The following is a 15,185-nucleotide window of genomic DNA, read 5'->3' on the forward strand; positions in this document are numbered from 1 at the left end:
AATCGTTCATAATAAATTGTGCGTGCATTTATTACAAGCACACCTCAGGTTCATGGTGTGTGTCACGCATCGATGGCAGTGCACTCGGATTTCCTGCACTTGTGGATCGTGGCGAGCACCAACACAGAACTCTTGTACCCGTGTTTTGTTTGGGATACATAAATTAGGAGCCTGATGGACCCTTACCAATCAGGAGCCCCGGCCACTTAGGCATGCAAATGAGGCATCGGGTTTCAGCCGGCCCCTCTCGCTTCCTTAAGTGAAGGGGTAATGGAGAGGCGCCGTGGCGGGTCGCACGCATCCTCGCCTCTTAAATGCTAATGAAATTTCTTCGTTCTCTTCATTAGTCTGCCATCATTATCAGTAATTTGTAGTCTTCCCCTTTTTGTCCCCCTTTCGCTGCCTTAATGAAGACAAGGTATTGAGAGAAGCGCCAAGAGAGATATATAGTGTGAGCGAGCAAGAGCGAAAGAAAGAGCAACCGCTCAAGGCATTGTCTCAGCCTTCGGTCCGAAATTACTCATCGCCGGCTTCGAGTAAGTAAAGGTTTAAGATCAAAAGAGCGTAATTTGGCACCCGTGTGCGCCACACAAAAGTGACTCTTTGCTGGCGTAATTGGATGCTCATTTGAATATTTGTGCTGTTGTTTTTGAGGTCGTCCTCGACGACGACGCGGCTTTCTTCTGCTCAAACGGGCAATCAATACCCCCTGACTGTGAGTGTGTGTGTGTGTGTTGTGCATGCATTTGTGCCATGTTGCCTGCATGACAAACAAAAAAAAAAACAAATACAGGATGGATGAAAAGGTCATAATTAAATGATTCTTTTGAAATAGGCCACAGAAAGAAAAGGCGGTTAAAGGACATGTGATCCAATTTAGGCAGCAGCATCTCAGCTTTGTAGCACGCCCCCTCACACACACGCACAAACCCACACACACACTTGCCCAAAAGTACAGATGCTAATGGAGATGCATTGAGCACCTAAGGTTTAATATGCAAAAGAAAAGAGTACTTCAGTGTAAGAAAAACAACATATGCTGGCGGTATGGCTGTTTTAAGTGTCCTCTTTTATAAATAATGTCCGTCAGTGTGCAAGTGCAGCTTGCTACACAATAAAAACATGTCATGTCCTGAGTCCTCCTTGGAAAAAAAATCAGTAAAATAAAACACTCATGTACAGAAACCTGAAGAATCCGTTATTTCCCTGAAGGACATCATCCAACTTCAAATGCACTCGCTGTAGACTACACTCAGGGGCACGCGCACACACAAAAAATACATTGCTCATGTTGACAGGATATTAAACACAAAAGATTGCAGGAATGGAAAGAAGAAAGATGGCTGGGAAAGAGGGATGAAGAGCGAGCGAGAGAGATGGAATATGAAAGAAAGAGGATCTCATTGTGGGTTATTGACTAAAGGGCTCCTTTTGTTCCCAGAGGGCCAGCAGCTCCTGTGTTTTTGCAGATGTGTGTGAGGCGACAGCTCGCTACTGTGAAAAAGGCAACGTTTAAATGATAATAATGACAATGACGATGATGAGAATGATAATGAAAGAACCACTCGTTCCCCCGTGCTACCGAGATTCAGGGACGGCCATGCCAGGCCCTTAAGAACACAATGGGAACACATCTGTGTGTGTTTGTGTGTATATACGTGTGTATGTGCGGCCATCTGGCTGCCATTGTGCCACTGATTTTGCCTCATATTGCTCTGTCTGTTTGTTTATTTATTTATTTATGCATTCATTTATTTATCATTTCATTTTGTGGCTTTGTCCAGCACGGCTGACTTGATTAGCTCATCTGAGCCACCTCGAGCCACTTGTCCTCATCACCGACAGAAAGCTGTAGCTCTGCGTGGCCATTTTGCAGTCAGGTGGAGAGGCTTTGTGTTTGTGTGTGGTGGTCAATGGACCTTGGCCAAGGCTCGCAATCTGAAATGTAACAACACCTGGTATTCATGTGTTCACGTGTACACACGATCACAATTGTGTAATTAGCTCAAGGCAAAGGAGCGCTCTTTTGCTCATCCTCAGCCCTTCCACCTGGGACTGCTCCCATAGTCTCAGATTTATCCACCATTGGAGAAACACAGAACCCTAAAAATTTGGATCTGGGCCAGAGATCAAGGAAGCTCATTTCTAGCTCAGTGGATTCAAAGGATTTATTTAATTGAAAGCTAGTATAAAGCTATATTCAACTATGTTTGTTTGGTTTCCAGTGAGATGAATTTGTTGTATTGCTGGGTTTCACGTGACATCACATCCGCCTCATTAGTTATTCAAAACTTTAGCTGGTGGTCTACCAAAGCTCAGTTGACAAAGCGTTTGTATAGAAAAGGTGCATTGCTCGCATGAAAAATGCCTTACGCTTGCATTGTTTTAGGTTATTCGAATCGATCAAACCGTGAAACTGATAAGTTTCTTCAGGGTTCCCCGTGAACTAATAAAAAAGGGTGAACGAACGCAGGATTTCACAAAAAGACGTCGAGAAAGGTTGCTTTCAAACCTCTCACTGAAATCGAAGGGAGCCGAGTCGAAGCACGCTCGAGTTTGTAGTGATCACTTGGTGAAAGGTTTGTATTTCCCTCTCAGCTATGTCCTTAGTGTTTTCCAGGTACTTTTCTTGCTATGTGTCGTTATTTTACGGTACTTCTTTTAGTCACAAAGCGCTAAAGTCCCCAGCTGTTTCTTTGTTTACTCTTCACTCCTTACAAAGTCCATATGCATGAAGGTCATGACAAAATTCTTCCCCAGCCATACAGTTACAATGCGCCGTGATCACTTCTCCGTCTTGTTTAACTAAGATCCAGGTCTTTAAAGGGGTTTCTGATGATCTTTGTGAATGGTTTACCTGAGAGATAAGAGCCAACACAAGTGAGAATCAAGCCAACTGTTGTTTGTTTACACTTCAACTTGCAGCGCTTTGTTGTAAAGACGTGAACGAAAAGCTTAAAAAAAACATAGTTACACGGGCAAAAACAATACAGGATTCATTCAGCAGCGACTTGATACCGAGGTCCTTTACCCGGCCACATACAAAAAAGTTGTAAGCCTCCATACTCTTCCACGCTTTCATCTGTTTTGTGGTGTAGAAGGACGTCTGCAACACCAGATAGTTCGAGATGTCGGGGAACTCGACTGAAGGGTAGTTTTCGAGATCGTATGACACATCTTTCTTTCCCAGACTGTAAGGATCGATTCCATTGCACATAGCAATCTTCCAAATATATCTAAAGCGAGCAGTGGCTTCTAGATTACAAGCATACTCTGATAAGTTATCGCTAGTTGTTTGCACTACGGCAGCCGTTTAGCCCTTCATTTCACCGAGTACGATCTGGAAAAATCGCACGCGATCACGTGCGACTATGATCGCAGCTATGTTTTCCCATAGTCGCGGGCAAAATCCGTGCGACCTAAACCCATTATTTTCTGTGTACGCTCTATGTTCGATGTTCTTGTTCGACCTTCGATGTGTACGCTCTACCTGCATCCTATACGCTCTGTAGACGCTTTACATACACTCTACTTGCGTCTATCCACTTGATCTGATGCGATCTTAACACGACCAAGGCTCGTTCTGTTCGACCAATCATAGCGTCGATCTCTCGGCGAGCTATCCTTGCAAGTGCGCGACCTCGGCCAATCAAGGCTCAATCTTGGCCGATCTAGCTACGTACGAGTTGCAACGTACCCTCGATCAATGCGATTTCGCCTGCGATATAAACGTTCTAGCCTCGCTCTGTACGCTCAATTCTCGATCTTTTCTAGACAGATTCTCGCCTGAGCTACACGCAAATTTGTCACGGTCGCCCAGATTTGCGTGCGACCCACTGTGACCGTATGAAAAGGCCCGGCGATCAGTGGCCGACCATCAGTTTTTGACCAGCCTCCGAATGGACAACATGGACCCAATCGTTCTGCATCATGCTATTGCACCCTATTTATATGACATTCAGTAGGCGTAGCTTAATCGGATTAGGCGAAGATAGGTCGCAATTTAAGCGACGGTCGATCTTTATTGGTTGAAGTAGGTCGCACCTTAATCCTCTTTAGAATCCAATTGTGCCCATGGGAAGAATAGGGAGCATACGGGTCTAGGGAAGGTCTGGGACAGGTTGCGCAGAGCGAGGCTTGATCGCAAAAGAGTGAAGCTAGATCGCACGGATCGAGTGAGTGTCGAGGACGGGTCGAGCAGCACAACCATACGCACAATCAGTTCTCGCTCGAGAAGACTGAGCATTGCTCATCCCCATTCTAGCCTCGATTGTCTCTCGACCGATGCATCCTTTCCTTGACCTTGTTCGCTCTTTCGACGCTCTCTGTGCGACTTTTAGGTCGAGGCTCAGTTCTTTGACATGTCAAAAAACCGAGCTACGATCTCTTTGTCGGGGAGACCATTCCTCGACCACGTGCAACCACGGAAGACCAAGGTGTGACCAACCCTCGGTCAACCGTCGACTGCGTGCGACCAAGCCACGCTCTGAGATCGCAGCTCGGTCTTCCGGGAAGATTTCTCGGTGAAATGACCCCCTTAGACCAGCAGCTATTTCACTTCCAGTAAAACTGCTAAGAAAAGTCATGTGACCTGAAACCCAGCAATTGCAGCTTCTCTTTTGTTTGGTTAGGTGACTGATGTTGCCAGTGCCATGATTCTGAAGCAGCTGTTTGAGAGCTTGTTTACATGTGGCGTGGTGATGGTGGCCACCTCCAACCGACCGCCAGAAGGTAAGGAGCGTCTTATTTAAAGGTGCAAGTACAATTATGGTTAGACGTTTACATACACAGACATGAATGCCATGGCAATATTGGGCTTTCAATGATTTCTTCTGCGATGATCTGGCGACTTGTCCAGGGTGTACCCCACCTCTCGTCCATAGTCAGCTGGGATAGGCTCCAGCTTGCCTGCGACCCTGCACACGATAAGTGGTTATGGATAATGAATGGATGGAAATGGATGATATCTTTGAACTGTTCCTTTTCTGTGGCAGAATGACTGTACAACATGCATTTATTTTGGGTTTCTTGAAATCAACACATGGTCAAAATGATAGATACAGGATCAAAAAAAAAATGACATGCAACAATTTAGATGAATAATTCCGTGGTGTTGAAAGTTCCAAAATGTCTTAACTTCCTGTTCATCACGTGATCATGATTGACTACACCTGGTAGCTTCTCTGTGCCAACATAAAAAGAGTTTGTTTGACAGCACTCATTGGATTGACCAAAACACAGTACAATGGGAAAGTCCAAGGAGCTCAGTGCAGATCTGAGAAAGAGGATCATAGATTTACACTACTCAAAAATGTCTCTTGGAGCCATTTCTAAACAACTGCAAATTCCAAGATCATCAGTTCAAACAACTGTATGCAAGTACAAGTTTTTGGGAGGTGTAACCACTTCACCAAACCACTTTGCTGGAAGAAGACCCAAACTGTCACCTTCAACTGAGAGGAAACTGGTTAAAATTGTTAGGAACAACTCAGGAACCACCAGGCCTGCCATGAACCGGAAGCTGCTGGAACACTGGCTACAATCAAGTGAGTTTTACATCACCATGGACTAAAAGGCTGCCATCCAAGAAAGAAGTCCATGCTCCAAACTCAACACCTTCAAGCTTGACTAAAGTTTGTAGCTGACCACATGGACAAAAAAAAAAACAACTTTCAGAGGAAAGTTTTATGGTCAGATGAGACAAAGATTGAATTATTTGGCCACAATAAGCAGAGGTACAGAGGAACACTGTACCAACTGTTAAGCATGGTGGCAGTAGCATCATCATGCTCTGGGGCTGTTTTGCTGCCAGTGGAACTGGTGCATTGCGCCAGTGGATAGAATAATGAAGAACACGGACCACCTCAGAATGCTTCAGCATAACCTCAAACCATCATGAACTTGAACACAATTGGGTGTTCCAACAGGACAATGACCACAAACACAAACCAAAGCTGGTTGTGGAATGGATAACAAACAAGTCCTGATCTAAACCCTATCAAAAGTATTTGGACTGTGGTTAAAAGTCAGGTCTATGCCAGGAAAAACACACATTTAATTGAACTCTACTAAATCTGCCATGAAGAGTGGTCAAATGTCCAACCAGAATTCTGACAGAAGCTTGTTGATGGCTACCAAGAATGTCTGGTCAAGATGAAATCTGCGAAGGGTCATTTAACCAAATATGAGGTGTGCTGTATGTATGTTTCTGTCCTTGCATGTATAGTTTTTACCCTGTGTTGATTTGGGTTTGTTCAGTTAAAGATGTCTGTTGTATGATCATTCTGCCACAGAAAAAGTTCAAAGAAATCTTTGAAATCCCAATATTGCCATTCACATACATTATTCATGTCCATGTGTGTCAACTTCTGACTGCAGCTGTATGCTGTTTTTTTTTTTTTTTTTAAATCTCTACACTAAGTGTAAAATAGTAGCAGGATGTGTTGCCACCTCACAGCTCCAGGGTCTTAGACTTGAACTTGCTACCCTAAACTGGCCCAAGGTATAAATGTGAGTGTGACGCCTGGCAACCCTCCCCATGCTGTTTTTTGATGCTCCACATAAACATTAAAACCTTGTTCATGTGTAACTTTTCTTGTTCCAATGCACACATGTAGTCTAAAGCAGGGGTCATGAAACTACGGCCCGCGGGCCGACTCCGGCCCGCCACCCCTCTTTGACTGGACCCCAGCCCCTCTGCCCCCCACCACTTGAACCGGCCCTATGAGGCAATCCCCAAAAGTGGTCATGGCCTATTTTTTTTAAATTGCTTTTTGGCAAATAATAACATGTCCTGCATCTTGTATTTTGTTGATTTTATCAATTAAAATTGATATTTAGTTATAAAATGAACTATTCATATTTTCCGAATTTTCGCCATATGCTCGCGATCAAGCAGTGACAGGCAGCGCATGTGCAGAGAACTGTCAGTGTTCAGGACAGCAAAATGGCTAGCGGTCAGCGAAAAGCTGACAGAGAGTGCAGAGTTTTTAAAGAACAGTGGACCACCGATTTATTTTTTCGTTCAGTGTAAGGACCGTGCAGTTTGTCTTGTATGTAAAGAAAGTGTGTCGGTTTTCAAAGAATATAATCTGTGTCGTCACTACGAAACCCGCCACAAAGAGTATGCTAGTTTGTGAGGGCAAACGAGAAGATAGGATTCGGAGGATGAAATGCAGACTGGATGCACAACAGAATGTATTCCTTCACCAAACCCAGATCAACCAGGCTGCTGTCTGAGCTAGCTATAAGGTAGCTCACCTACTAGCTACCCATGGAAAGCTGTTTACTGATGGGGACTTTGTTAAAGTATGCATGCTTGCTGTGGCCGAGGAGGTGTGTCCCGACAAGAAGGATGCGCTCAACGCGGTGAGTCTCTCCGCACCTGTTATGACCAGGCAAACCGAAGATTTGGGGGACAACGTGTATGACTAGCTGAACAAGAAAGCGTCAGAATTCGAGTTTTTTGCTTTGGCCATGGATGAGAGCAATGACGTGCAGGACACAGCACAACTGCTGTGATCTATTGATCTATTGCTCATATTATTATAATTTCACTGTTTTTTTTTAAATGTACGGTATTTATTTTATAGGCCTATTTATTTGACCTTTATTAAGTGCTGCACACAATTATTATTAATATTATTAATAATATCAACAGGCCTACCTACAATTTATAATTTTCCACTCACCTTTGCCAGTGTCAATCACCTCAAATAGGCAGATGTTTCTTACCTTGACAGCTTTGATGTTATTTTTATTAGAAAATAAATAAATGGAATATCTGTGGTATTTCAAATTAAAAGTGTGAAGACTCGATTACTACTTTTGCAAACCACTAGTAAAGATAAACAAATACCGTATGTGCCAGGAATCAAGTGTTGATATAGTAGTGTGGATATAGTAGTGGGGATGGCAGTGCCAGGCTAGTAATCTCTACTACACAATGAGGCCTGCTGGTGGTCATATTTGTCTGGGTCATACAATTCTATGTTATATAGCTGACCTGACCCCGGCCCCCCATCACAGTCAGGAACGACAATGTGGCCCCCAGAGAAAAAAGCTTGGTGACCCCTGGTCTAAAGCTTTACTCTACCTACTGTTTAGATCTGCGTTCATATTTGTTTAAGACGCATTAGAACACATGTTCAGTCTGAATAATGAATTCCAAGAGCGCTGATAATTAGTATAACAGCACTGGGACATTTCACTGTGTGCATGACTCTGCATTATACAACCCCGATTCCAAAAAAGTTGGGACAAATTACAAATTGTAAATAAAAACGGAATGCAATGATGTGGAAGTTTCAAAATTCCATATTTTATTCAGAATAGAACATAGATGACATATCAAATATTTAAACTGAGAAAATGTATCATTTAAAGATAAAAATTAGGTGATTTTTAAATTTCATGACAACAACACATCTCAAAAAAGTTGGGACAAGGCCATGTTTACCACTATGAGACATCCCCTTTTCTCTTTACAACAGTCTGTAAACGTCTGGGGACTGAGGAGACAAGTTGCTCAAGTTTAGGGATAGGAATGTTGACCCATTCTTGTCTAATGTAGGATTCTAGTTGCTCAACTGCCTTAGGTCTTTTTTGTCGTATCTTCCGTTTTATGATGCGCCAAATGTTTTCTATGGGTGAAAGATCTGGACTGCAGGCTGGCCAGTTCAGTACCCGGACCCTTCTTCTACGCAGCCATGATGCTGTAATTGATGCAGTATGTGGTTTGGCATAGTCATATTGGAAAATGCAAGGTCTTCCCTGAAAGAGACGTCGTCTGGATGGGAGCATATGTTGCTCTAGAACCTGGATATACCTTTCAGCATTGATGGTGTCTTTCCAGATGTGTAAGCTGCCCATGCCACACGCACTAATGCAACCCCATACCATCAAAGATGCAGGCTTCTGAACTGAGCACTGATAACAACTTGGGTCGTCCTTCTCCTCTTTAGTCCGAATGACACGGCGTCCCTGATTTCCATAAAGAACTTCAAATTTTGATTCGTCTGACCACAGAACAGTTTTCCACTTTGCCACAGTCCATTTTAAATGAGCCTTGGCCCAGAGAAGACGTCTGCGCTTCTGGATCATGTTTAGATACAGCTTCTTCTTTGAACTATAGAGTTTTAGCTGGCAACGGCGGATGGCACGGTGAATTGTGTTCACAGATAATGTTCTCTGGAAATATTCCTGAGCCCATTTTGTGATTTCCAATACAGAAGCATGCCTGTATGTGATGCAGTGCCGTCTAAGGGCCCGAAGATCATGGGCACCCAGTATGGTTTTCCGGCCTTGACCCTTACGCACAGAGATTCTTCCAGATTCTCTGAATCTTTTGATGATATTATGCACTGTAGATGATGATATGTTCAAACTCTGCAATTTTACACTGTCAAACTCCTTTCTGATATTGCTCCACTATTTGTAGGTGCAGAATTAGGGGGATTGGTGATCCTCTTCCCATCTTTACTTCTGAGAGCCGCTGCCACTCCAAGATGCTCTTTTTATACCCAGTCATGTTAATGACCTATTGCCAATTGACCTAATGAGTTGCAATTTGGTCCTCCAGCTGTTCCTTTTTTGTACCTTTAACTTTTCCGGCCTCTTATTGGCCCCTGTCCCAACTTTTTTGAGATGTGTTGCTGTCATGAAATTTCAAATGAGCCAATGTTTGGCATGAAATTTCAAAATGTCTCACTTTCGACATTTGATATGTTGTCTATGTTCTATTGTGAATAGATTTGTAAATTATTGCATTCCGTTTTTATTGACAATTTGTACTTTGTCCCAACTTTTTTGGAATCTGGGTTGTAGTTCAAAATAGTTTGTTACACTCAAACTGTTATTACACTTACAGACTGACTGACAGCCAGTAGTGTGTTGGCATGGAAACACGCAACACTTTATCCAGCTATAACGTCTTTGGGAACTATTTTCGTTGACGGAAAAAAAAACCCAAAATATTTGGCCGTATTACAGTGCCTTGCAAAAGTATTCATACCCCTTGAACTTTTTCACATTTTTCCACCTTACAACCATGAACTTAAATGTTTTTTATTGAGATTTTATGTGATAGACCAACACAGAGTAGCACATAATTGTGAAGTGAAACGAAAATGATAAATGGTCTTCAAAATTTTAAACAAATAAAAATCTGAAAAATGTGATGTGCATTAGTATTCAGCCCCCCTGCATCAATACTTTGTAGAGCCACCTTTTGCTGCAATTACAGTTGCAAGTCTTTTGTGGTATGTCTCTACCAGCTTTGCACATCTAGACACTGAAATTTTTGCCCATTCTTCTTTGCAAAATAGCTCAAGCTCAGCCAGATTGGATGGAGAGCATCTGTGAACAGCAATTTTCAAGTCTTGCCACAGATGCTCAATGGGATTTAGGTCTGGACTTTGACTGGGCCATTCTAACACATGAATATTCTTTGATCTAAACCATTCCATTGTAGCTCTGGCTGTATGTTCAGGGTTATTGTCTTGCTGGAAGGTGAATCTCCTTCCCAGTCTCAAGTCTTTTGCAGCCTCCAACAGGTTTTCTTCCAGGATTGCCCTGTATTTAGCTCCATCCATCTTCCCATCAACTCTGACCAGTTTCGCTGTCCCTGCTGAAGAAAAGCATCCCCATAGCATGATGCTGCCACCACCATGTTTCACAGTGGGGATGGTGTGTGCAGGGTGATGAGCAGTGTTAGTTTTCTGCCACACATAGTGCTTTGCATTTAGGCCAAAAAGTTCAGCTTTGGTCTCATCTGACCAAAGCACCTTCTTCCACATGTTTGCTGTGTCCCCTACATGGCTTCTTATGCCTGTCTTTCAACAATGGCGCTCTTCTTGCCACTCTTCCAAAAAGGCCAGATTTGTGGAGTGTACGACTTATAGATGTCCTGTGCACAGATTCTCCCACCTGAGCTGTGGATTTCTGCAGCTCCTCCAGAGTGATCATGGACCTCTTGGTTGCTTCTCTGACCAGTGCTCTCCTTGCTCGCTCTGGTGGACGGCCATGTCTTGGTAGGTTTGCAGTTGTGCCATACTTTTTCCATTTTTGAATGATGGATTGAACAGTGCTTCTTGAGATGTTCAGAGCTTGGGATATTTTTTTATAACCTAACCCTGCTTTAAACTTCTCCAGAACTTTATCCCTGACCTGTCTGGTGAGTTCTTTGGTCTTCATGATGCTGTTTGTTCTTCAGTGTTCTCTAACAAACCACTGAGGCCTTCACAGAACAAGTGTATTTATGCTGAGAGTAAATTACACACAGTAGGACTCTATTAACTAATTAGATGACTTCTGAAGGCAATTGATTGCACTGGGTTGTATTTAGAGGTATCAGAGTACAGGGGGCTGAATACTAATGCACACCACATTTTTCAGATTTGTATTTGTTTAAAATTTTGAAGACCATTTATCATTTTCGTTTCACTTCACAATTATGTGCTACTCTGTGTTGGTCTATCACATAAAATCTCAATAAAAAAAAAACTTTTCAGTTTGTGGTTGTAAGGTGGAAAAATGTGAAAAAGTTCAAGGGGTATGAATACTTTTGCAAGGCACTGTATGTCTGAAATTACTCGATGATAATTTCTTATTAATAGAGCTAATAGAGGCAGTATTCAGGACAACAGCGCTTTTACTCATGGGATATTGCTTAATTTGTCTAGCACATCTAAAGACAGTGGTGCATAGTAAACCTATACCTTTATTTGAAACACCCATTCACCTGCTGTTTTATGCAGTTATTTAATCAGCCGATCCCTTGACAGCAGCACAGTGCATAAAATCATGCAGATACAAATCAAGAGCTTCAGTTAATGTTCACTTCAAACATCAGAATGGGAAATTGTGATCTCTGTGACTGTCACTGTGGCATGGGTGTTGGTGCCAGATGGACTGGTTTGAGTATTTTTTTTTTTAATTATTATTATACCCCCTCTCCAAAGGAGGGGTGGTATACTGGTTTACCTCTGTCTGTCCATCCATATTTCCATCCATCCAAACCCCCATTTTTCTCAGCAACCACAAATCATAGCCACTTGGTACCAAACTTCAGCTTGGGGTTCGATACCGTGTAGACCGTTTTCAGGTCTGTCGCACATCAACTTCCTGTTTACCAACTGAATATACTTACGAAACATATAGCGTGGATTTTGACGCTATTTCAAGAAGCAAAATGCTATTTCAAAATGACAGTTTACCAGGATGCTATTTGAAATACCTGGGGAGAACACTGTTCTTTACTTACTTGTTTCAGGGTTAATTATTTGTTGAAGTCAACATTAATAATAAGCGTCCTATTCCTTCGATTGTTTGCATTCTGATATAAGCGGGAGTGGGGGTATACGTAAGTGAGCAGTAGCTCACAGTTGATCTTGTTCAGAAAGTGTTGATCTCCTGGGGTTTTCACACACAACAGTTTCTCAAGTTCACACAGAATGGCACGAAAAACAAAAAATATTGAGTGAGCGACAGTTCTGTGGGTGGAAATGTCTTGTTGATAAGAGAAGTCAGAGGAAAATGGCCAGATTGGTTTGAGCTGACAGGAAGGATATAGTAACTCATAGCAACTCTTTACAACCATGGTGAACAGAAAAGCAACTCAGCATGCAACAGCAGAAGACTACATTGGGTTCCACTCCTGCAGCCAAAAACAGGGATCTTAGGATCAAGAACAAGTTCCTATTAAAATGGTCAGTGAGTGTTAAGCCAGATAAATAAGTTAACGTAGACCTAATATGCATAAATATGCTAGAGTGTTAGGTTTATGCAGAAATAAGCTCCATAAACTTATGACTAGAACATTTAGTATACTTTTTAACTAGCGTCTTAGTGTGGGTGAGGACTCTGGCTGCATAGTTTTGAATATACTGAAGCTGAGCAATGGGCTTGGCTGGGAGACCAACGAACAAAGCATTGCAATAATCTAGTTGCGATGTAATAAAAGCATGGATGAGCATTTCGCGATCCTTGGTGCTGAGTGCAGGACAGGGATGTGCAATGTTGCAGAGGAGAAAAAGGCAGTTTTAGACAGGGAGTTCATGTGATTTTTCAAAAATAAGGGCAGAGTCAAAGATAACACCGAGGTGAGGTACAGAGAGTGAAGTTTTAATGACCGTGCCATCAACAACCAAATTAAAATTACTAATGGAGGATCCAGTAGGGAAAAGATCCATTTTATCAGCATTAAGCTTTAAAAAGTTTTAGGTCTTGGATGCATTCAGAGAGGGGAAGGGGGTGGGGCAGATGTTGAAGGCCTGCAGCTGATGTAAATCTCCATGTCATCTGCATAGCAATGAAAATTCAAACCATGAAGGTGGATAATTTGGCCCCGGGGAAGCATGTAGAACATGAACAGGAGAGGACCTAAGACAGAACCCTGTGGTACGCCACAACTGACGGGTGCCATGGAAGACTTGTACTTGGTGATGGAAGTAAACTGCTGTCTATCTGTGAGCTAGGATTTTAGCCCTTTGGGGTCGAGAGCTTCGCCGGCGAAGCTCGACAGGTTTAGAATGAGTAGGTCATGTATTTAGATAAATATCTGCAAGTTTTTATCATATAAGCATGATAAACATATTGACAGAAACTTTATACTTTTACACTTTCCTATATGCCCACTGCCAAATAATATTATAGTTTTTAAATTACCTAAATTAGATGAAACATAAAACTTGTCACTTTCCTCAGTCACACCGGAGTGACCACCCACTTATGCATTCAAAAAAGATTATTCATATGGTAACGACATGATAATCACTTTCACTCCTTCGGTTTCGATTGGTTTCTCTTTCGCGGTGGGAACGCCCACCGTAAACAGGATAAAATCTGTCAGCCATAGTTTAGGCTATTTGGAGGTAAAACTTGTTGTGACATGGCACACGGATTTTATGCACTTCGGATGATTCAGGACAGTGATTCAATTCATGATTCAGGATAATGATTCAATTGAATCTTAAGAACTGCAACACTGATGAGGAGTGGTGCCCTATTTTTATTTTTTTTATTATTGTTCTTATTTTTGTTAATACTTCGACTCGATCCAGCCGAAGATCAACTCGAGTAAGTGTAAATATTGCTTCTATTTATTATGAGCAGATCGATTGATATGCGTGCGCTGTAGTTCATACACAGGAAAAATAACTGAGCATTTTTTTCCAGAGTCAAAAGTATTATCCTCAAAAATGATTAATTTTGCTCTATTTTGAGTTTAGAGAGTAAAATTTGGAGTTGGAGTGGGAGCAAAATTACAGAGTAACTGTGTAACAGAGTAACGTGGCTTTGAAATGAGTAAAATAGTACAAGAGTTAATTTCAAGACTGGCTGAATAGAGTCAAATACCAGATAAATGAAGGTGTTGTAAAAAGCAGTTTTAGAACTGTGTTGGAATGTGTGAAAAAACATGATCTTACCCATTGTGACTTGACCTGATGGGATTAAGAGCTGGCGGTGGGAGGGTTTTTCACTCTTCTCATTGAATGAATGGAAATTTTTTACCCTTCTCACCGAATACCCCTCCCACTGCCAACCCTTTATCCCAAAACAATAGGACGTAATTTTTTTGATGGCTAGTTAATTGTCCAAATCAGTAGAGCAGATTTAAGTTTTTGTGCTTGATACATTCCTAAGACTGAACAGAATCACCTCAAGTGATCAAAACAATTCGACACAATGGGTAAGGTCATGTATTTTCACACATTCCAACACAGTTCTAAAACTGATTTTTACAACATCTTCATTTGTTATTTTTTTTAAGTATAATCATGGCATACATACTACATAGATATTATTGTAGTTGAACCTGTGCTGAATACAAAAAAGTCACATTACTTTGAAAATACTGCTTAGATTTGTTGAAATTGACAACAAAATCAGAGCATGCCAAAATCATTAGAGTGCCAGAAAATACCCTCAGACCCCAGAGGGTTAACCAGGAAAAGGCAGAGCCAGTATTATCAATAGCAGAGAGATGGAAGAGAAACAGTTCATGACCAGGTCAAAAGCACAGCTAAGGTCCCAAAGAAGGAGCGTTTTAAGAGCATCAGCAGAGAAGAGGTGGTTGCTAACTGCCCTACGAAGGGCAGACTCTGTATTGTGAGTATAGTATCACTGCAGTAGACAATTCAGAAACTGTTCCCATACTCCTCTTCTACGTGTTGCGATTTCTTGGT

General features: G+C 42.0%; 1 protein-coding gene across 2 annotated transcripts in view; it reads left to right on the forward strand.

The window, feature by feature from the left end:
• afg1lb (AFG1 like ATPase b) overlaps positions 1-15,185 on the forward strand; it is a 114,850-nt gene that overhangs the window by 36,180 nt on the left and 63,485 nt on the right. For both annotated transcript variants that reach the window (XM_060914141.1, XM_060914138.1), the window contains exon 6: positions 4,632-4,731. In XM_060914141.1, coding sequence (XP_060770124.1) covers positions 4,632-4,731 — 100 coding nt within the window. The remainder of the gene's footprint in view (positions 1-4,631; positions 4,732-15,185) is intronic.

The sequence above is a fragment of the Neoarius graeffei genome, chromosome 2 (genome assembly GCF_027579695.1).
Source record: "Neoarius graeffei isolate fNeoGra1 chromosome 2, fNeoGra1.pri, whole genome shotgun sequence".
NCBI lineage: Eukaryota > Metazoa > Chordata > Actinopteri > Siluriformes > Ariidae > Neoarius > Neoarius graeffei.